This window comes from Coregonus clupeaformis, chromosome 12 (genome assembly GCF_020615455.1).
Source record: "Coregonus clupeaformis isolate EN_2021a chromosome 12, ASM2061545v1, whole genome shotgun sequence".
Lineage (NCBI taxonomy): Eukaryota > Metazoa > Chordata > Actinopteri > Salmoniformes > Salmonidae > Coregonus > Coregonus clupeaformis.
The window spans coordinates 14,308,816-14,331,862 of record NC_059203.1 but is presented as its reverse complement, the minus strand read 5'-3'; the positions used below and the strand labels follow the sequence as shown (position 1 = coordinate 14,331,862).

Below are 23,047 nucleotides of genomic sequence, written 5' to 3'. Positions count from 1 at the left end.
TATAAGGCATAAAGCAGTTGGAATGAAGGGGTGCTGAGAAGACTGTACTATAAGGCATAAAGCAGTTGGAATGAAGGGGTGCTGAGCAGACTGTACTATAAGGCATAAAGCAGTTGGAATGAAGGGGGTGCTGAGCAGACTGTACTATAAGGCATAAAGCAGTTGGAATGAAGGGGTGCTGAGAAGACTGTACTATAAGGCATAAAGCAGTTGGAATGAAGGGGTGCTGAGAAGACTGTACTATAAGGCATAAAGCAGTTGGAATGAAGGGGTGCTGAGCAGACTGTACTATAAGGCATAAAGCAGTTGGAATGAAGGGGTGCTGAGAAGACTGTACTATAAGGCATAAAGCAGTTGGAATGAAGGGGTGCTGAGCAGACTGTACTATAAGGCATAAAGCAGTTGGAATGAAGGGGTGCTGAGAAGACTGTACTATAAGGCATAAAGCAGTTGGAATGAAGGGGTGCTGAGAAGACTGTACTATAAGGCATAAAGCAGTTGGAATGAAGGGGTGCTGAGCAGACTGTACTATAAGGCATAAAGCAGTTGGAATGAAGGGGTGCTGAGCAGACTGTACTATAAGGCATAAAGCAGTTGGAATGAAGGGGTGCTGAGCAGACTGTACTATAAGGCATAAAGCAGTTGGAATGAAGGGGTGCTGAGAAGACTGTACTATAAGGCATAAAGCAGTTGGAATGAAGGGGGTGCTGAGCAGACTGTACTATAAGGCATAAAGCAGTTGGAATGAAGGGGTGCTGAGAAGACTGTACTATAAGGCATAAAGCAGTTGGAATGAAGGGGTGCTGAGCAGACTGTACTATAAGGCATAAAGCAGTTGGAATGAAGGGGTGCTGAGCAGACTGTACTATAAGGCATAAAGCAGTTGGAATGAAGGGGTGCTGAGAAGACTGTACTATAAGGCATAAAGCAGTTGGAATGAAGGGGTGCTGAGCAGACTGTACTATAAGGCATAAAGCAGTTGGAATGAAGGGGTGCTGAGCAGACTGTACTATAAGGCATAAAGCAGTTGGAATGAAGGGGTGCTAAGCAGACTGTACTATAAGGCATAAAGCAGTTGGAATGAAGGGGTGCTGAGCAGACTGTACTATAAGGCATAAAGCAGTTGGAATGAAGGGGTGCTGAGAAGACTGTACTATAAGGCATAAAGCAGTTGGAATGAAGGGGTGCTGAGCAGACTGTACTATAAGGCATAAAGCAGTTGGAATGAAGGGGTGCTGAGCAGACTGTACTATAAGGCATAAAGCAGTTGGAATGAAGGGGGTGCTGAGAAGACTGTACTATAAGGCATAAAGCAGTTGGAATGAAGGGGTGCTGAGAAGACTGTACTATAAGGCATAAAGCAGTTGGAATGAAGGGGTGCTGAGAAGACTGTACTATAAGGCATAAAGCAGTTGGAATGAAGGGGTGCTGAGAAGACTGTACTATAAGGCATAAAGCAGTTGGAATGAAGGGGTGCTGAGCAGACTGTACTATAAGGCATAAAGCAGTTGGAATGAAGGGGTGCTGAGCAGACTGTACTATAAGGCATAAAGCAGTTGGAATGAAGGGGTGCTGAGCAGACTGTACTATAAGGCATAAAGCAGTTGGAATGAAGGGGTGCTGAGAAGACTGTACTATAAGGCATAAAGCAGTTGGAATGAAGGGGTGCTGAGCAGACTGTACTATAAGGCATAAAGCAGTTGGAATGAAGGGGTGCTGAGAAGACTGTACTATAAGGCATAAAGCAGTTGGAATGAAGGGGTGCTGAGAAGACTGTACTATAAGGCATAAAGCAGTTGGAATGAAGGGGTGCTGAGAAGACTGTACTATAAGGCATAAAGCAGTTGGAATGAAGGGGTGCTGAGAAGACTGTACTATAAGGCATAAAGCAGTTGGAATGAAGGGGTGCTGAGCAGACTGTACTATAAGGCATAAAGCAGTTGGAATGAAGGGGTGCTGAGCAGACTGTACTATAAGGCATAAAGCAGTTGGAATGAAGGGGTGCTGAGCAGACTGTACTATAAGGCATAAAGCAGTTGGAATGAAGGGGTGCTGAGAAGACTGTACTATAAGGCATAAAGCAGTTGGAATGAAGGGGGTGCTGAGAAGACTGTACTATAAGGCATAAAGCAGTTGGAATGAAGGGGTGCTGAGAAGACTGTACTATAAGGCATAAAGCAGTTGGAATGAAGGGGTGCTGAGAAGACTGTACTATAAGGCATAAAGCAGTTGGAATGAAGGGGTGCTGAGAAGACTGTACTATAAGGCATAAAGCAGTTGGAATGAAGGGGTGCTGAGAAGACTGTACTATAAGGCATAAAGCAGTTGGAATGAAGGGGTGCTGAGAAGACTGTACTATAAGGCATAAAGCAGTTGGAATGAACAGGGGCTGCATTCAGACCCTACAATCAACATGACCAAAGAACCAAAAGTATAGGACTGTGTGCCAAATGGCGCCCTATTCCCCATTCTAGTCTAAAGTAGTGCACTATATAGGGAATAGGGTACTATTTGGAACGCAGGCTACAAGTCTCAACTCTACCTCACGAACCACATCAAGACTTTAACCTCCTGAAATCTGCTTCCAAACTGAGAAGGCTTGAAGTTGGAGGGGGTTTCCAGACATACACACAATAAATACAGGCTCACTTTCCAATTCAACAACAGCCTCTCTGATTCACTTATCATTCAGTTATCTGTATCAGTTATTCATTTGAATAAAAACAATAATGACTACAAATCCTTTATTTTTGGAAAATCTATTTACGGTTCTGTAAAGCGAGAGGTTTTAGGGTCACGATGCTGCGTTGTACCGTGCCGTGAGGTCGGTGTGGCGTGGAAAAGCTGCATCAGGGAGATGGAATTTAGTGTTTTATGAGTAGCAGGAGGAGGAGGGCAGAGGAGAGGGGCTGAACACGGCTTGTCCTGGCTTGAGGCTCGAGGTGTCCGCATGCTTCCCAGCCGAAACAGTGCTGAAGAGTTTGTGCATATATTCTGATGACATTTTGTGACTTGGGTGAGAGTTTTTTTTTAAAGCTGTTTGGGCACACATTTTTTCTGGAGGCAAGCCGAAGTTCGGAGCCGAAGTCCACGCCCCCTCGTCGGTGATTAGTCAACAGTAGGGATTCTTCAATAAAGTCTGTTGTCATTCAACGAGAGACCACCATTTTTTTCATTTAGAAATACTGCATCAAACATCTTCGTTACATGTAAAATTCCGCGACTTAGATATCCTCTGCAAAAACGTCTAAATAAATGACAGATTTCTTGAGTTATCTTAGATTCATTCTGACTATTTTAAGGAAGTGTATACTGCTACGGTGTCTCAAAATAGACAAACAGTACTATTGCCGCTTTTTTCTCCTTTTTCCAAGCGAAGGTCTTTTAAGAGAGTAGCGAGCACACTTGTTCGGTTCAGCTAGCCTTTAGTCCTAATGCTGGAGCTTCCTGCTCTCCTCTCCTTCTGTCCACTAGCCAGAGTCGAGCCAGGTCACCTCCCCCAGAGAGGGTGAGGCTAGGGGGGGAGTAAGTACTGTAGGTGGTGAGGCAGGAGGGGTGAGGCGGGGGAGGCAGCTGACCGCTCAGCGGAAACTAACGAGACAAAAAATGTTCACCCAATTATGTCAGACCCAGAGTTATGGAGTGTAGCCAGAGTTCTGTACGTAGGCTAAATCTGGGGAACGAGGGTTCTATAATCTAAATAAAGCTCTTAAATGAAACATTGGATTGTCTTCAGAAGGTTTAGTGGGGTTGAAAATGTAAAAATGGCTGGATTGCATTCAGAAGGTTTAGAAGGGTTGAAAATATAAAAATGGCTGGATTGCATTCAGAAGGTTTAGTGGGTTGAAAATGTAAAAATGGCTGGATTGCATTCAGAAGGTTTAGTGGGTTGAAAATGTAAAAATGGCTGGATTGCATTCAGAAGGTTTAGTGGGTTGAAAATGTAAAAATGGCTGGATTGCATTCAGAAGGTTTAGAAGGGTCGAAAATGTAAAAATGGCTGGATTGCATTCAGAAGGTTTCAGAAGGTTTAGGTTCTGTGTAAAGGTGAGAATCTCACGAACACGTCGGTTGATTTGCTCTAGGACGCCCACAGGCCTCACAAGACTCATCTGAAGGTCCCCCGGTACCACTCGGAAAAATTTAAACGGGCGTATATATGGAGACTGTTTAGTGACTAAAATAAGGGGTTAAATACATGTATATAAAAAAAAATTTGTTTAATGAAAGAATGTTTCCTGATCTTTCTTTTATCTCTCAGATATAGGATAGACACTTCAGAACAAAACTTCCTTTAGATTTTTTGGGGACTATCTGTTATTCAATGCGTTTGTATGGGATAATAGCAGTAAGTAATACTTTTTTTACATATCTTTTTTTGATACTTCAAGGGGTTTTAAAATGCAAAATCAGATAGCTAAAACAATTCTATATAACCTAGTAGAACCCCACCCCCACCCGGCTTAGACAGGGCTTAACACTTAAGGTTAGAGTTCACCTGGTCCGATGTTGACAGTAGAAGGACTCTTGGGTATTGCGATGCCTCCGAAGGTGATGGTGACGGTGTGAGGACCCTGCTGGGTGGGCTTGTAGGTGCACCTGAACACACTGTCTCCCTTATCCTCCACCATGGCCTCCACCGACGGTCTGCCCTGAGGATCCTTGATGACAGCTGCCACATCTCCCACTCCAGCCCCTGGTGGTGGGAGGAACATAGCAACACTTTAACCCAAGCACCTAGAATGTAGATTCGTTTTCATGCCAGAAACATACAGATCTGGGACCAGTCTAAAAAGCACCATCTTCAAAATGCTAATAAAAAAAACACACAAAAAGTTAAACAACCCAGCGTATGCGGTCCTACATACAGTACACAAATAATTCCTTATTTGGAGTCAGTTATTGTCCTAAACAACAGAAGGAGCTGTGGGAGGAGAACCAACCTGCAGTGTAGATGTCGAAGTAGGTAGGTTTGTTGGCGATGTTCCCTATAGGTTCCAGTCCAGGCCCTTTAGCTGTAACCTTGGTGGGGTCTCCCTGAGCCTTGTCCACACTCACCTCAAACGGAGACTTGGGGATCTGCTGGCCTGCGAACAGCACTGTCACCTAGACAGGATCAGACAACAACGACGTCAGAAAGCATCTTTGCAGAAGCAGTATCTAATGCAGTCAAACAGTTTAGACGCAATAAAAACAATCTGACAAGCTCTCAACAGTCAAGTGAAGAACTTGACTCTAGGACTGAATCAAGAGCTTGCCAAATGAAAAGTGAAGATTTTTTATTTTAAATTTTTTAAAATTGTTTTTGTCATTTAGCAGACGCTCTTATCCAGAGCGACTTACAGGAGCAATTAGGGTTAAGTGCCTTGCTCAAGGGCACATCGACAGATTTTTCACCTAGTCGGCTCGGGGATTAGAACCAGCGACCTTTCGGTTACTGGCACAACGCTCTTAACCACTAAGCTACCTGCCGCACCCGAGGTGCTGTTGTGGGTAGGGATGTGGCGGTCACGAAATTGTCAGCCGGTAATTGACCATTAATTAACAAGCCACTGATGCAGACCTTTGGAACATCTACATGTTAAAAAGTCTAATAAATCCATGTAATATAGCCTACACCTTCACAATAAATCCATTATTTATTTTAGACAGGTCTAAAGAAGCATGATATGAAGAAAATGTAGTCTATTTCAGAAGAACAGAATAGCATACTCCGAGTTGTCCTTATGTTAGGTCCTGATCTGGTTATGCCATATGGCTGTGGGCTACACTAGTTCATTTAGCAGACAAGATCTGCTTAGAATTCCATGGCATTATTTTATATTATTTTATAGTGTGAAGAAAACAATTGAACAAAGCTGAATAAAATATTAAGGATATTTTCTCCAGAAGATTTGAGGGAGTGAGCACATGCGGCTATTCTGTGTTGAGCGGTTAACAAAGAAACAGGTACTCCTAAATGCTTAATTTAGAGTTATTAATGTAACTTTAGTTGTTCTACAAACGTTGGGCTATATGTTTTGATTTTTAATAGATTGTAAGGCTGCATGATGCGACTAATGATGATTTGAAAAAAGTTGCTTGAAAGGCGTGAGCTCTGCTTTGTTTTTTTGCGCAGGCTGTACACACTTCATCAGTCTCTCATTCACTATTTGACAAGCACTTGATAATGCCTCAAATTTCCCGCGGACAAAAATCCATCCCTTTTGTGCCCTTGGGCTAAATATAATAATTATAATTCCCTTCTCCCTGAGTGCTGCGTGCTCTGAAGCGCCTCTCACTCACATGGCTCTCAGTCACGTGATCAGGTCTTTCACACAAGCTACAAGTGAAGACAGACACATCGGGGACGCAACTGCGCACGTCTTTATCAAATTCCGAGGTGCATATTGAAGATATTGGAAGAACTGTCCACATGTACTTTTCGCCAGCCAACAAGATGAGTAGACCTAACGAACAGCAAAAGCACTAGCCTATGTCAATCTACTATCCCCCATAGTACAAAAGTCAACCTATTCTATTCTGTGAGATAAATAAATATTCCAAACATTGCGGGATTCAATAGTGCCCAAATTAATACAACCACAAGCATCAAAAAACCTTTTTTACGCAATGAGGGTGACCCAACAGATCAGAACGCTTAGTTTAAAATGTTGATAAACTATTAGGCTATTTCTTTACATTATAAGCACAGCAATACGCACACGGCAGTAGGCTATAAGCGGGAATGTTCCATTAGCGGAAAACCCCATTATCAAAAGTGACCGCAAATGCGATTATGCATGTAATGCTTTTATTCTAAAAGGTGCATTTCTATGGTGAAATGTATCTTCCCCAAACTTGAAACTCACGCGCTGCTTATGTATGCCGGTTAGGCTCTAAACCCCTTGTAAAGCGGATTCATGTGCTTAATTTTAAGACGTTATTTGGCCACTTTAGTTGTGATACAAACCTTATTAAAACATATAGGCCTATGGGCTAGGCAACATGAGAAAAAGGCATTGTTTCTTAAGCTGGGCATCATTCAGTGATAATATATAATTCACAAGTGATAGGCTGATAGTCACCCATCAGACTATTCTTGATTTAATCTTGTCTTTACATATACTAAATAATATGTGTGAAATTTGTATTGATTTAGAATGGACCATTATCATGCACCTGTCTTGAAACATGGGCAGCGGGAAAAAATACATGTAATCTATGCACTTAATTAGCGAATGGAGGACGCTTTTCCCGTGATTCATTTTCATGCCAGCCAGGTAGGCTATACTCCTGTTGTAAAGAGAAGCCATGTGCTTAATATTAGGAAAGTTGAGAAATAAATATAGTAGGCCTAGCCTATAGAAAGCTGATGGGATCCTCCTCTTTTTAATAGAGGCCATCACTCTGTTTTCTCATGCAATTGCATAGCCTATAGAAATGTTGCGCAACATGAGCTCATGGGCTCTCATGAAGTGTTTGATTAGATTTCCGATCACATTTGCATTGATGTCAGAGTGATTAGAGGGACAATAGAGTGCTGAGTACCAGGCAGTTAGCAAGTTTGGTAGGCTACTAATGACCATCAGCAGCATCAGAGATTGGAGAAGCCTAATTACCATGACTAAACGGTCAAGTGGAATTTGACTGCGGTCATGACTTGTGACCTTCGGTAATGCGGTCACCGCAACGGACCTAGATCAGTTAGTAGTATGAATGTGAACAAAGGGAGTGTCTGTACGGTACCTTGTGAGGGCCCATGACCTGGGGTATGTAGGTGACACTGTAGGTCTTCTTCCCTTCGTTAGGAACTGCCTTCACCTCTTCTCGGGTTCCTTCTGGGTCCTCCACGTAGACCGTGACCTGCCCCTGACCTGCACTGAACGCATCCACCGTGAAGTTAGCAGGACGCATCACCCTGTTACCTACTGGCTCCAGACCTGGGAGGGAGGGGGAGGGGGGGAGAGAACAGACTGATTAACGCACCAGATACTGTAGAAGATACAGGAGACCTGTAGTACTGCTGGTCTTCATCCTTCAGGGACTGATTCGGAATCAGATCACTTGGTGAGTGGAATCTCTGGCTAATCAATGACATAAATAGATTGATTAACTTCCAGTAAGAACATAAAAACCAGCACTGCTTACTCCAGCCCTTTATGATTGAATCACTTTTATTTGGAACGTGGTGCAAATAAAGTGTCAGTCAGAGAACAGTGTGTTCTCTTCTTTCATAGACGGCTGTGTGATGAGATTAAAAGCAAAAGTGAATTACAGGACTTGTATTACATGGAGGTAGCTGGGAGCCAAATAGCAGCATGTGGGTCCAAACATTAGAGACCAGGGGTCTGGTACTGTAGCATATAGATGGACCCGATCGGATGGAAAATACATCACAGTGCTTTCATTCTCTCCGTCAACAAAACAAAGGAGATGATCGTGGACTTCAGGAAACAGCAGAGGGTGCACCCCCCTATCCACATCGACGGGACCGCAGTGGAGATGGTGGAAAGCTTCAAGTTCCTTGGCGTACTCATCACCGACAAACTGAAATGGTCCACCCACGCAGACAGTGTGGTGAAGAAGGCGCAACAGAGCCTCTTCAACCTCAGGAGGCTGAAGAAATTTGGCTTGGCACCTAAAACCCTCACAAACCTTTACAGATGCACCATTGAGAGCATCCTGTCGGGCTGTATCACCGCCTGGTACGGCAACTGCACCGCCCACAACGGCAGGGCTCTCCAGATGGTGGTGCGGTCTGCCGAACGCATCACTGGGGGCAAACTACCCTCCCTCCAAGACACATACAGCACCCGATGTCACAGGAAGGTCAAAAAGATCATCAAGGACATCAAGGACATCAACCGGCATGATTCTATTATTGACTTACCTTTTATCCAGAATCTAGAATCTCCAGTTGAAACTAGATAGCCAGCTAACTAGCTACTTGCTATTAGCCACGGCTAGCGGTGTTTCACCCAGAACATAGGATTTTTTTTCCGCAGGATTAATTTTAATCACTGGACATTGATCACCGGATATTCGGCCAGTCTGCACAGCGCGTTATCGACCCAGAACATATCAGTTCTTCCGCCGGATTCACTGGACCTCTAACTCCGGATTCATCGCCACCAGCTGGCTACAACAAAACGGACGCTGTGGTCTGGCTAATCAACCTGAGCTAGGCCCATCTCCCGGCTATCTACCTCTCTATCAACTGGACGGGACCACCTAGGATTGACGCGGAGCCCCGCCGATCCTACACGACTGGTCTGCCGACCGAAATCGTCTGATGTGGTTACGACGTAACCACGAAGATTCCATCCATCTGCTAGCCCTGGCCCGTTAGCACACGCTTACTCACTAAACTGAACTAGCTACTGAACTAGCTACTTGCTATTGGCCACAGCTGGCGGTGTTTCACCCAGAACATTTGATTTTTTTTTCCGCGGGATTGGTTTTAATCACTGGACATTGATCGCCGGATATTCGGACAGTCAGCACTGCGCGTTGTCGACCCAGAACATATCAGTTTTTCCGTCGCTACCAGCTGGCTACAACAAAACGGACGTAGCACACGCTAGCCGTGGCCTCTTGCTCACTGGCGCTTCACCACCGGACCTTGTGATAACTCAGCTATACAGCTGATATCTGCTGGACTGTTCCTTTTTACGGTACTACATCCTGTTTATGTTTAGCCTCAGCCCAAACATGGTTAGTTTATTGTTGTTTCGGTTATTTCTAATTGTACTATATCACTGTAGACCCCCCAGCCTAGCTGAACCTGCCTTGGTTAGCCCCTTTGTCCCTCCACCCATACACTCAGAGACCGACTCAATTTATGCCTCTAGAGATACTATCTCTTTCAGTGTTACCCAACGCTTAGGTTTGCCTCCACTTTACTCATGTCCTTCCATATCCTTGTCTGTTCATAATGCCCTGAATCTTTTCTATAACACCCGGAAATCTGCCCCCTTTATTCTATGTACCCAACGCACTAGAAGACCAGTTCTTAAAGCCTTTAGCCGTATCCTTATTCTAGTCCTCCTCTGTTCCTCTGGTGATGTAGAGGCTAACCCAGGCCCTGTAGCCCCCAGTATCACTCCTACTCCCCAGGAGCTATCATTTGTTGACTTCTGTAATCGCAAAAGTCTTGGTTTCTTGCACATAAATATCAGAAGTCTACTTCCTAAGTTTGAGTTATTCACTGTGTTAGCACACTCTGCCAACCCTGATGTTCTAGCAGTGTCTGAATCCTGGCTCAGGAAGGCCACCAAAAATTCTGAAATTTCCATCCCCAACTACAACATTTTCCGTCTAGATAGAACTGCCAAAGGGGGTGGAGTTGCAATCTACTGTAGAGATAGCCTGCAGAGCTCTATCATACTATCCAGGTCTGTGCCCAAACAGTTTGAGCTTCTACTTCTAAAAATCCACCTTTCCAGAAATAAGTCTCTCACTGTTGCCGCTTGCTACAGACCCCCCTCAGCCCCCAGCTGTGCCCTGGACACCATATGTGAATTGATTGCCCCCATTTATCCTCTGAGTTTGTACTGCTTGGTGACCTAAATTGGGATATGCTTAATACCCCAGCCATCCTACAATCCAAGCTAGATGCCCTCAACCTCACGCAAATCATCAACGAACCTACCAGGTACAACCCTAAATCCTTAAACATGGGTACCCTCATAGATATCATCCTGACTAATATACCCTCTAAATACACCTCAGCTGTCTTCAACCAGGATCTCAGCGATCACTGCCTTATTGCCTGCGTCCGTAACGGGTCCGCGGTCAAACGACCACCCCTCATCACTGTCAAACGCTCCCTAAAACACTTTAGCGAGGAGGCCTTCCTAATTGACCTGGCCCAGGTATCCTGGATGGATATAGATCTCATTCCGTCAGTAGAGGATGCCTGGTTGTTCCTTAAAAGTAATTTCCTCTCAATCTTAAATAAACATGCCCCATTCAAAAAATACAGAACTAAGAACCGATATAGCCCCTGGTTCTCCTCAGACTTGACTGCCCTTGACCAGCACAAAAACATCCTGTGGCGTACAGCATTAGCATCAAATAGCCCCCGCGATATGCAACTTTTCAGGGAAGTTAGGAACCAATATACACAAGCAGTCAGGAAAGCAAAGGCTAACTTTTTCAAACAGAAATTTGCATCCTGTAGCACTAACTCCAAAAAGTTTTGGGACACTGTAAAGTCCATGGAGAATAAGAGCACTTCCTCCCAGCTGCCCACTGCACTGAGGCTAGGAAACACTATCACCACCGATAAATCTACAATAATCGAGAATTTCAACAAGCATTTTGCTACAGCTGGCCATGCTTTCCATCTGGCTACCACTAACCCGGCCACCAACTCTGCACCCTCTGCTGCAACTTGCCCATGCCCCCCGCTTCTCCTTCACACAAATTCAGACAGTTGATGTTTTGAAAGCGCTGCAAAATCTGGACCCCTACAAATCAGCTGGGCTAGACAATCTGGACCCTTTCTTCCTAAAACTAGCCGCGAAATTGTCGCAACCCCTATTACTAGTCTGTTCAACCTCTCTTTCATAACGTCTGAGATCCCCAGAGATTGGAAAGCTGCCGCGGTCATCCCCCTCTTCAAAGGGGGTGACACTCTAGATCCAAACTGCTACAGACCTATATCCATCCTGCCCTGCCTTTCGAAAGTATTCGAAAGCCAAGTTAACAAACAGATCATCGACCATTTCGAATACCACCGTACCTTCTCCGCTATGCAATCCGGTTTCGAGCTGGTCACGGGTGCACTTCAGCCACGCTCAAGGTCCTAAACGATATTATAACCGCGATTGATAATAGACAGTACTGTGCAGCCGTCTTCATCGACCTGGCCAAGGCTTTCGACTCTGTCAACCACCGCATTCTTATTGGCAGACTAAATAGCCTTGGTTTCTCAAATGACTGCCTCGCCTGGTTCACCAACTACTTCTCAGATAGAGTTCAGTGTGTCAAATCGGAGGGCCTGTTGTCTGGACCTATGGCAGTCTCTATGGGGGGTGCCACAGGGTTCAATTCTTGGGCCGACACTTTTCTCCGTGTATATCAATGATGTCGCTCTTGCTGCTGGTGACTCTCAGATCCACCTCTACGCAGACGACACCATTTTGTATACATCTGGCCCTTCATTGGACACTGTGTTAACAAACCTCCAAACGAGCTTCAATGCCATACAACAATCCTTCAGTAGCCTTCAACTGCTCTTAAACACTAGTAAAACTAAATGCATGCTTTTCAATCGAACGCTGCTAGCACCCGCCCACCCGACTAGAATCACCACTCTCGACGGGTCTGACCTAGAGTATGTGGACAACTACAAATATCTAGGTGTCTGGTTAGACTGTAAACTCAACTTCCAGACTCACATAAAGAATCTCCAATCCAAAGTTAAATCTAGAATCGGCTTCCCTATTTCGCAACAAAGCCTCCTTCACTCATGCTGCCAAACATGCCCTCGTAAAACTGACTATCCTACCGATCCTTGACTTCGGCGATGTCATTTACAAAATAGCCTCCAACACTCTACTCAGCAAATTGGATGTAGTCTATCACAGTGCCATCCGTTTTGTCTCCAAAGCCCCATACACTACCCACCACTGTGACCTGTACGCTCTTGTTGGCTGGTCCTCACTACATGTTCGTCCGTCAAACCCACTGGCTCCAGGCCATCTATAAATCACTGCTAGGCAAATCCCCGCCCTATCTTAGCTCATTGGTCACCATAGCAGCACCCACCCGTAGTCTGCGCTCCAGCAGGTATATCTCACTGGTCATTCCCAAAGCCAACACCTCCTTTGGCCGCCATTCCTTCCAGTTCTCTGCTGCCAATGACTGGAACGAATTGCAAAAATCTCTGAAGCTGGAGACTCTTATCTCCCCCAATAACTTTAAGCATCAGTTGTCAGAGCACCTTACCGATCACTGCACCTGTACACAGCCCATCTGAAATTAGCCCACCCAACTACCTCATCCCTATATTGTTATTTAATTTGCTCTTTTGCACCCCAGTATCTCTATTTGCACATAATCTCTTGCACATCTAGCATTCCAGTGTTAATACTATTGTAATTATTCTGCACTATAGCCCATTTATTGCCTTACCTCCATAACTTGCTACATTTGCACACACTGTATATATATTTTCTGTTGTATTTTCTGACTTTATGTTTTTTTCTTTACCCCATATGTAACTCTGTGTTGTTTTTATTGCACTACTTTGCTTTATCTTGGCCAGGTCGCAGTTGTAAATGAGAACCTGTTCTCAACTGGCTTACCTGGTTAAATAAAGGTGAAATAAAAAAATAAAAATAAAAATAAAAAAAACACCCGAGCCACTGCCTGCTCACCTCGCTATCATCCAGAAGGCGAGGTCAGTACAGGTGCATCAAAGCTGGGACCGAGAGAATGAAAAACAGCTTCTATCTCAAGGCCATCAGACTGTTAAATAGCCATCACTAGCACATTAGAGGCTGCTGCTGCCTATTGAAATCACTGGCCACTTTAAGAAATGGAACACAAGTCACTTTAATAATCCCCCCTTTGCTGCTATAACAGCCTCCACTCTTCTGGGAAGCATTAGTGAGATCGGGCACTGATGTTGGGTGATTAGGCCTGGCTCGCAGTCGGCTTTCCAATTAATCCCAATGGTGTTCGATGGGGTTGAGATCAGGGCTCTGTGCAGGCCAGTCAAGTCTTCTACATCGATCACGACAAACCATTTCTGTATGGACCTCACTTTGTGCATGGGGGCATTGTCATGCTGAAACAGGAAAGGGCCTTCCCCAAACTGTTGCCACAAAGTTGGAAGCACAGAATCGTCTAGAATGTCATTGTTTGCTGTAGCGTTAAGATTTCTCTTCACTGGAACTAAGGGGCCTAGCCCGAACCATGAAAAACAGCCCCAGACCATTATTCCTCCTCCACCAAACTTTACAGTTGGCACAATGCAGTCGGGCAGGTAGTGTTCTAAAGAAGGATTTTTAAGCCTTGAGACAGTTGAGACATGGATTATGGATGTGTGCCATTCAGAGGGTGAATGGGCAAGACAAAATATTTAAGTGTCTTTGAACGGGGTATGGTAGTAGGTGCCATGCGCACCAGTTTGAGTGTGTCAAGAACTGCAACGCTGCTGGGTTTTTCACACTCAAAAGTTTCCCATGTGTATCAAGAATGGTCCACCACCCAAAGGACATCCAGCCAACTTGACACAACTGTGGGAAGCATTGGAGTCAACATGGGCCAGCATCCCTGTGGAACGCTTTCGACACCTTGTAGAGTCCATGCCCTGACGAATTGAGACTGTTCTGAGGGCAAAAGGGGGGTGCAACTCTATATTAGGAAGGTGTTCCTAATGTTTTGTACACTCTGTGTAGACAGCTACATGGTGTTAGTTTGGCAGGCACTCAGTATTACTTAAAAAGGTGTGTCATTATTAGGTCTGGGACCTAGTAATCTTTTCGGAGAAGTTATTCCTAGCAATGCCAGGGTTGCGGGTTAAATTTCCTCAGGCATCACACATACTAAAAATGAATGCACTCACCGTACCTGAAAGTCACTTTGGATAAAAAGTTTCTGCTACATGGCATTTATTAATATCTGATGATATATTTTACCTGGTCCGTATGCACGGGCCTTCTTGGGGTTGAGTTTGGGTTTAAGGGGTGCACCAGGCTTCAGTTTGGCTTTGGGGAACTGGGACAGGTAGGTCATCACGGACTGTTCATCCACACTGGGGTCAATGATCTCCTCTGGTGCAATCACCTAAGACAGAAGACAGACACACATTATAACCTACAGTACAGACAACTGACACCACAACCAACATTATCAGATCTCCTCTACAGACCACACACACTATGAGCAGGGCCCTGAGTTTTTGCTGACCATAACCTATAACTATGGCTGTTCACATCACATGGTAAGAAAAACCAGTCAGTGTCAAATAATAATCCAATTTACAGATTTCAAACAAAAAGTTTCCTGGTGTTGAGACTATCTGTGGGTACAAAGGACATCTGGAGGAAGTGTTCCTACTATAGAGGAAGTGTTCCTACTATAGAGGAAGTGTTCCTACTATAGAGGAAGTCTGGAGGAAGTGTTCCTACTATAGAGGAAGTGTTCCTACTATAGAGGAAGTGTTCCTACTATAGAGGAAGTCTGGCGGGAGTGTTCCTACTATAGAGGAAGTGTTCCTACTAGAGAGGAAGTGTTCCTACTATAGAGGAAGTCTGGAGGAAGTGTTCCTACTATAGAGGAAGTCTGGAGGAAGTGTTCCTACTATAGAGGAAGTCTGGAGGAAGTGTTCCTACTATAGAGGAAGTGTTCCTACTATAGAGGAAGTGTTCCTACTATAGAGGAAGTCTGGAGGAAGTGTTCCTACTATAGAGGAAGTTTTCCTACTATAGAGGAAGTCTGGAGGAAGTGTTCCTACTATAGAGGAAGTCTGGAGGAAGTGTTCCTACTATAGAGGAAGTGTTCCTACTATAGAGGAAGTGTTCCTACTATAGAGGAAGTCTGCAGGAAGTGTTCCTACTATAGAGGAAGTCTGGAGGAAGTGTTCCTACTATAGAGGAAGTCTGGAGGGAGTGTTCCTACTATAGAGGAAGTGTTCCTACTAGAGAGGAAGTCTGGAGGAAGTGTTCCTACTATAGAGGAAGTGTTCCTACTATAGAGGAAGTCTGGAGGAAGTGTTCCTACTATAGAGGAAGTCTGGAGGGAGTGTTCCTACTATAGAGGAAGTGTTCCTACTAAAGAGGAAGTCTGGAGGAAGTGTTCCTACTATAGAGGAAGTGTTCCTACTATAGAGGAAGTGTTCCTACTATAGAGGAAGTTTTCCTACTATAGAGGAAGTCTGGAGGAAGTGCTCCTACTATAGAGGAAGTCTGGAGGAAGTGCTCCTACTATAGAGGTTGCCAATGTCAGAGACAGACAGCAAGGTTTATACAAATCTCCGCTATTGAAAACCAATTGCTAGTCTAAACGAAATGGGAGATAATGTCTAGATGCTTTTTACAGTGTAGATCTAGTGTATAAATTGCCTGGCTGGGCTGATGAGACAGTGGATAACAGAGGCATTTTAACGTCATAGATTTAGCCGGTGGTAACTTGTGGATTAGACACCGGCTGGAATGCGGTTTTAACCAACCAGCGTCCAGGACTAGATCCACCCATTGTATAAATAATGTTAATAACTCTTGTTACAGTTCAAACTATCCTGTTTGCAGAGGTTTAACTTGGGTGTGTTGTGATTTGGGCGTGTTGTATGATTGATTTCGATAAAGATTCTTTGAATGCAGCACCCACCTGGTAGGTAAATAGAAGGATCATTTGTCTGCACCATTCAAACATGGCTCAGAAGGAAACAGTGCAATAAGGAAAAGTCAAGAAGATACACTGTGGTCAGGAACAACTTATTGGGACTAGAGGCTCCCTGGTCCAGTCTTAAGGGGACTGGAGGCTCCCTGGTCCAGTCTTATGGGGACTAGAGGCTCCCTGGTCCAGTCTTAAGGGGACTAGAGGCTCCCTGGTCCAGTCTTAAGGGGACTGGAGGCTCCCTGGTCCAGTCTTAAGGGGACTAGAGGCTCCCTGGTCCAGTCTTAAGGGGACTAGAGGCTCCCTGGTCCAGTCTTAAGGGGACTAGAGGCTCCCTGGTCCAGTCTTATGGGGACTAGAGGCTCCCTGGTCCAGTCTTAAGGGGACTAGAGGCTCCCTGGTCCAGTCTTATGGGGACTAGAGGCTCCCTGGTCCAGTCTTAAGGGGACTAGAGGCTCCCTGGTCCAGTCTTATGGGGACTAGAGGCTCCCTGGTCCAGTCTTATGGGGACTAGAGACTCCCTGGTCCAGTCTTAAGGGGACTAGAGGCTCCCTGGTCCAGTCTTAAGGGGACTAGAGACTCCCTGACAAAACCCTGTTATTCGCACCTGAGGGATGCCCAGCCAGTCGTCAGCCAGCTGCATGGCCTCTTGGGCGTTGTCTGAGGGCTTGTTGTCCCATGTTTCCCAGTCAGGACACAGACCTGCACAAACACAACAATAACATCAATAAAACCCACACTCCCATGATCAACAATAACATCAATAAAACCCACACTCCCATGATCAACAATAACATCAATAAAACCCACACTCCCATGATCAACAATAACATCAATAAAACCCACACTCCCATGATCAACAATAACATCAATAAAACCCACACTCCCATGATCAACAATAACATCAATAAAACCCACACTCCCATGATCAACAATAACCATATAGAAACCTCCTCCTAAACACCTGAACAAAGACAAATCCTCAATAACAAAAGCACACAGGATTATCATAACCAGCAGTTGGACGTTCAGACATATCGCCAATCACTCTGGTCTACACACCCTCTGACATCCAGAACCATCCAGAACCTACCTGGAGCACAGCTGTCGACCAGGGCTCCCAGGGCCTTGCCACTCCGCCAGTCTCTGCTGAAGTTGGTGATGGGCAGGTCTGGCACTTTATTCTGGATCCATCCCAGAAGCCTCTGCTTCGGGGTCTTCTTCTCCGCCTCGTCGTCCACCTCGTCTTCCCACACCGGCATGGAGATGGAGTAGTGGAGGATCAGAGTCCACACCATGCCCAGGATCAGCTTCATGTTACCATCCACTATGGCCTTAGAGTCTGGAGGGGAGAGAGACACAGATTTAGGTTCACATCCACAAACACTATTTACTGTCTGGATGAGGAGGAGGATGAGGAAGATGAGGAAGACAAGAAGACAAAGGAGGAGAACGTTTTTTAATGAGTATGCCAGTATTTTTCCATTTTACTTGGCAAAACAGATACACAGTGCCTTCAGAAAGTATGCACACCCCCTTGACTTTTTCCACATTTTGTTGTGTTCCAGCCTGAATTAAAATGGATTACGTTGAGATTTTTTTGTTACTGGCCCATAAACACAATACCCCATAATGTCAAAGTGAAATTATGTTTTTAAAAGTCTTACAAATTAATATAAAATGTAAAGCTGAAATGTCTTGAGTCAATAAGTATTCAACCCCTTTGTTATGGCAAGCCTAAATAAACAAGTTCAGGAGTAAAAATATGCTTCACAAGTCACATAAGATGCCTGGACTCACTGTGTGCAATAACAGTGTTTAAAAATGTTTTATGACTACCTCATCTCTGTACCCCACAAATACAATTATCTGTAAGGCCCCTCAGTCGAGCAGTGAATTTCAAACACAGATTCAACCACCGAGACCAGAACAAAAATATTCCAAAACGTGCATCCTGCTTTCAACAAGGCATTAAAGTAATACTGCAAAAAAGGTGGCAAAGCAATTAACTTTTTGTCCTGAATACAAAGTGTTATGTTTGGGGCAAATCCAATACAACACATTACGGAGTACCACTCTCCATAGTTTCAAGCATAGTGGTGGCTGCATCATGTTATGGGTATGCTTGTCATTGTTAAGGACTGGGACGTTTTTCAGGATTAAAAATAAACGAAATGGAGCTAAGCACAGGCCAAATCCTAGAGGAAAACCTGGTTCAGTCTGCTTTCCACCAGACACTGGGAGATGTATTCACCTTTCAGCAGGACAATAACCTAAAACACAAGGCCAAATATACACTGGAGTTGGTTACCAAGAAGACAGTGAATGTTCCTGAGTGGGCGAGGTACAGTTTTGACAAGACCTGAAAATGGCTGTCTAGCAATGATCAACAACCAATTTGACAGAGCTTGACGAATTTTGAAAAGAATAAAAATGGGCAAATGTTGCACAATCCAGGTGTGGAAAGCTCTTAGAGACTTACCCAGAAAGACTCACAGCTGCAATGGCTGCCAAAAGGTGTTTTCACAAAGTATTGACTCAGGGGTGTGAATACATATGTAAATTAGATATTTGCTAACATTTCTAAAAACATATTTTCATTTTGTCATTATGGGGTAGTGTGTGCAGATGGGAGAAAATATATATTTTTAATTAATTTTGAATTCAGGCTGTAACAAGAAAACGTGGAATAAGTCAAGGTGTATGAATACTTTCTGAAGGCACTGTACATGCAACAGTCTTAAATGTTTTTCTGCCATGGTAAAGATGACCTTCGTACAAGACAGTACCAAACACAGCTCTCTCATCTCACACGTACAAGACAGTACCAAACACTGCTCTCTCATCTCACACGTACAAGACAGTACCAAACACAGCTCTCTCATCTCACACGTACAAGACAGTACCAAACACAGCTCTCTCATCTCACACGTACAAGACAGTACCAAACACAGCTCTCTCATCTCACACGTACAAGACAGTACCAAACACTGCTCTCTCATCTCACACGTACAAGACAGTACCAAACACAGCTCTCTCATCTCACACGTACAAGACAGTACCAAACACAGCTCTCTCATCTCACACGTACAAGACAGTACCAAACACTGCTCTCTCATCTCACACGTACAAGACAGTACCAAACACAGCTCTCTCATCTCACACGTACAAGACAGTACCAAACACAGCTCTCTCATCTCACACGTACAAGACAGTACCAAACACAGCTCTCTCATCTCACACGTACAAGACAGTACCAAACACAGCTCTCTCATCTCACACGTACAAGACAGTACCAAACACAGCTCTCATTGACCGTACTGGTGGGGCATCCTGATCATCCTGATCAACACCAACGCCTTAACCTTGACTCACTGACTACGCATGGAGCTCAACACGAGGGAGGACCTTCATTAGCTAATCTCTAAAGACCGTGGATCAGAGGAAACGGTTGACTTTGGCCAGTGTAAGACAAAGCAACATATAGACAACCCTTGCTCAGGGTCCACAAGTACTGTAGAAAGTTGTTCAGAAACGTAATTGAACAAAAAAATAAACCTTAAAAAGTTTAGACAAGAGAAGAGATCGTGACCTCTAAACGGTTTGGCAATCAGAAAGTGTTGAAAAATATTATTGCTCAACAGCTCTATATATCTGTCACAACAGTTTACAGAACAGATTTATAGTTGTATGCATCCCAAATGGCACCCTATTCCCTATATAGTGCACTACTTTTGACGGGAGCCCTATGGGAATAGGGTACCATTTAGTACAGAGACATTCATTAGGTGACATCTTCAAGCTGTGTGTGATTCCTGACATTCACGGGACACTAACGTCAAATCAAACATTACTACAACAAGAGGCTGTCTGTGGCTCCTCCCTGTCTCTGTGGCTCCTCCCTGTCTCTGCGGCTCCTCCCTGTCTCTGCGGCTCCTCCCTGTCTCTGCGGCTCCTCCCTGTCTCTGCGGCTCCTCCCTGTCTCTGCGGCTCCTCCCTGTCTCTGCGGCTCCTCCCTGTCTCTGCGGCTCCTCCCTGTCTCTGCGGCTCCTCCCTGTCTCTGCGGCTCCTCCCTGTCTCTGCGGCTCCTCCCTGTCTCTGCGGCTCCTCCCTGTCTCTGCGGCTCCTCCCTGTCTCTGCGGCTCCTCCCTGTCTCTGTGGCTCCTCCCTGTCTCTGTGGCAATTTGTCAGTCTCTTTTCTCCCTTCTGTCTCTCGTTCCCTCTCTCTGTCAGAGCAGGATGTTGCCCCACCTGTCCACAACTGCTCCTCTCAGCCCGCTTCAAGGGGGGTGTGTGTGTGTGTGTGTGTGTGTGTGTGTGTAAACACACTATCAGCCATCTCTGCCAAACATGTAAGTTAGCACATAACAATGGTGTGAGTAGAGGAGTTGAACTCTAACCCACAGCTGACCAGACACACCCATCACGACACAGCCCAGTGTGTGTGTGTGTGTGTGTGTGTGTGTGTGTGTGTGTGTGTGCACTGTGTGTGTGTGGTGTGTGTGTGTACTGTGTGTGTGGTGTGTGTGTGTGTGTACTGTGTGTGTGTGTGCACTGTGTGTGTGTGGTGTGTCAAATAAAATACATTAGCATTTGTCACATGCACCGAATACAACTGGTGTAGACTTTACCGTGAAATGCTCGCTTACGAGCCCTTCCCAACGATGCAGAGTTTACAAATAAAAATAAAATAGTAATACGTGGAATACAATAACATACACAAGAATGGAGCTATATACAGGAAGTACCAGATCAATGTGGAGCTATATACTGGCAGTACCAGATCAATGTGCAGAGGTACGAGGTATTTGAGGTAGATAGATACATGAATCCAGGGTAAAGTGACTAGGCATCAGGATAGATAATAATAAGGTATTTGAGGTAGATAGATACATGAATCCAGGGTAAAGTGACTAGGCATCAGGATAGATAATAATAAGGTATTTGAGGTAGATAGATACATGAAGGCAGGGTAAAGTGACTAGGCATCAGGATAGATAATAATAAGGTATTTGAGGTAGATAGATACATGAATCCAGGGTAAAGTGACTAGGCATCAGGATAGATAATAATAAGGTATTTGAGGTAGATATGTACATGAAGGCAGGGTAAAGTGACCAGGAATCAGGATAGATAATAATAAGAGTTAAATAAAGAACAGAGTAGTAGCAGCATATGAGTAGTGTTGTGACTTGGATACCGATACCAGGTTTAGTATCACGACACCATTACTATATATAGTCTAGTGAGATCAATGTGCATGTGACAAATACACATTTATTACCCCGACTATCTGCACTGATGATGGGGGAGGAGCAGACGGGCCGAGAACGGAGACAAGAACGGTGGATAGAGGTGGATAGCGGTGGATAGCGGTGGATAGAGGTGGATAGAGGTGGATAGCGGTGGATAGCGGTGGATAGCGGTGGATAGCGGTGGATAGCGGTGGATAGCGGTGGATAGCGGTGGATAGCGGTGGATAGCGGTGGATAGCGGTGGATAGCGGTGGATAGAGGTGGATAGAGGTGGATAGCGGTGGATAGAGGTGGATAGAGGTGGATAGAGGTGGATAGAGGTGGATAGCGGTGGATAGAGGTGGATAGCGGTGGCAGCTGTGGATAGCGGTGGCAGCTGTACAGCCAAAGTGCTTTAACTTCTCAAACACGGCAGAAAGCTAACACAATATGATGCCTTATCAATTCAGCCACTTACTTAGATAACTAGCAAGTTACATTGCCATGTTAACACAGAAGCCGTTTTTTTTACACAGGAAAAAAAGATCAAAGGCATTATAACTAAAATTCTCCTTATTGTAATTTCTGTTTGGCATCAGACTGATTCTGTGCTTCAGTTGCACTTCTCCACTCGGATGAGAATTCAGGAATGGGCAATCTATCAACACACAGCGATCTGATGTGTAACTACTTCTCTCAGAGTATCCAGTCTACTTGTCTCCGGTAAAATGCAAGATTCACTTTAAGAAAAACATTAGAAAATGTAGCTGGCTACATTCTTGCTATGATAAACAGAAATGTGATGGTCATGCATCTTTTTTTGCAAAATAATACCTTGCGTTTTTTTTGCAAGAGCAAGAAAACGTGTACCTCATCACAGAGAGGAAGAACCGTGTACCTCATCACAGAGAGGACGAACCGTGTACCTCATCACAGAGAGGAAGAACCGTGCACCTCATCACAGAGAGGAAGAAACGTGTACCTCATCACAGAGAGGACGAACCGTGTACCTCATCACAGAGAGGAAGAACCGTGCACCTCATCACAGAGAGGACGAACCGTGTACCTCATCACAGAGAGGAAGAACCGTGCACCTCATCACAGAGAGGACGAACCGTGTACCTCATCACAGAGAGGAAGAACCGTGTACCTCATCACAGAGAGGAAGAACCGTGCACCTCATCACAGAGAGGAAGAAACGTGTACCTCATCACAGAGAGGAAGAACCGTGTACCTCATCACAGAGAGGAAGAACCGTGTACCTCATCACAGAGAGGAAGAACCGTGTACCTCATCACAGAGAGGAAGAAACGTGTACCTCATCACAGAGAGGAAGAAACGTGTACCTCATCACCATTAGGTACTGCAGATATTTATAAATATTACAAATCCATCACAGGTGTTACTTGACAAGCTACTGTCAGACCTTTACTTCATTTTCAGACTATATTTTCACATCGTGGTTCTGTTTTTGTTCTCGT

At 44.7% G+C, this 23,047-nt stretch overlaps 1 protein-coding gene across 2 annotated transcripts in view; it reads right to left on the bottom strand.

The window, feature by feature from the left end:
- LOC121577861 (filamin-B) overlaps window positions 1-23,047 on the bottom strand; it is a 183,395-nt gene that overhangs the window by 104,301 nt on the left and 56,047 nt on the right. For both annotated transcript variants that reach the window (XM_041891803.2, XM_041891804.2), the window contains exons 2-7: window positions 17,426-17,674; window positions 16,940-17,034; window positions 14,634-14,781; window positions 7,729-7,922; window positions 4,944-5,106; window positions 4,499-4,696 (exon numbers count right to left, since the gene is read on the bottom strand). In XM_041891803.2, the coding sequence (XP_041747737.1) occupies window positions 4,499-4,696; window positions 4,944-5,106; window positions 7,729-7,922; window positions 14,634-14,781; window positions 16,940-17,034; window positions 17,426-17,674 (1,047 nt within the window). The remainder of the gene's footprint in view (window positions 1-4,498; window positions 4,697-4,943; window positions 5,107-7,728; window positions 7,923-14,633; window positions 14,782-16,939; window positions 17,035-17,425; window positions 17,675-23,047) is intronic.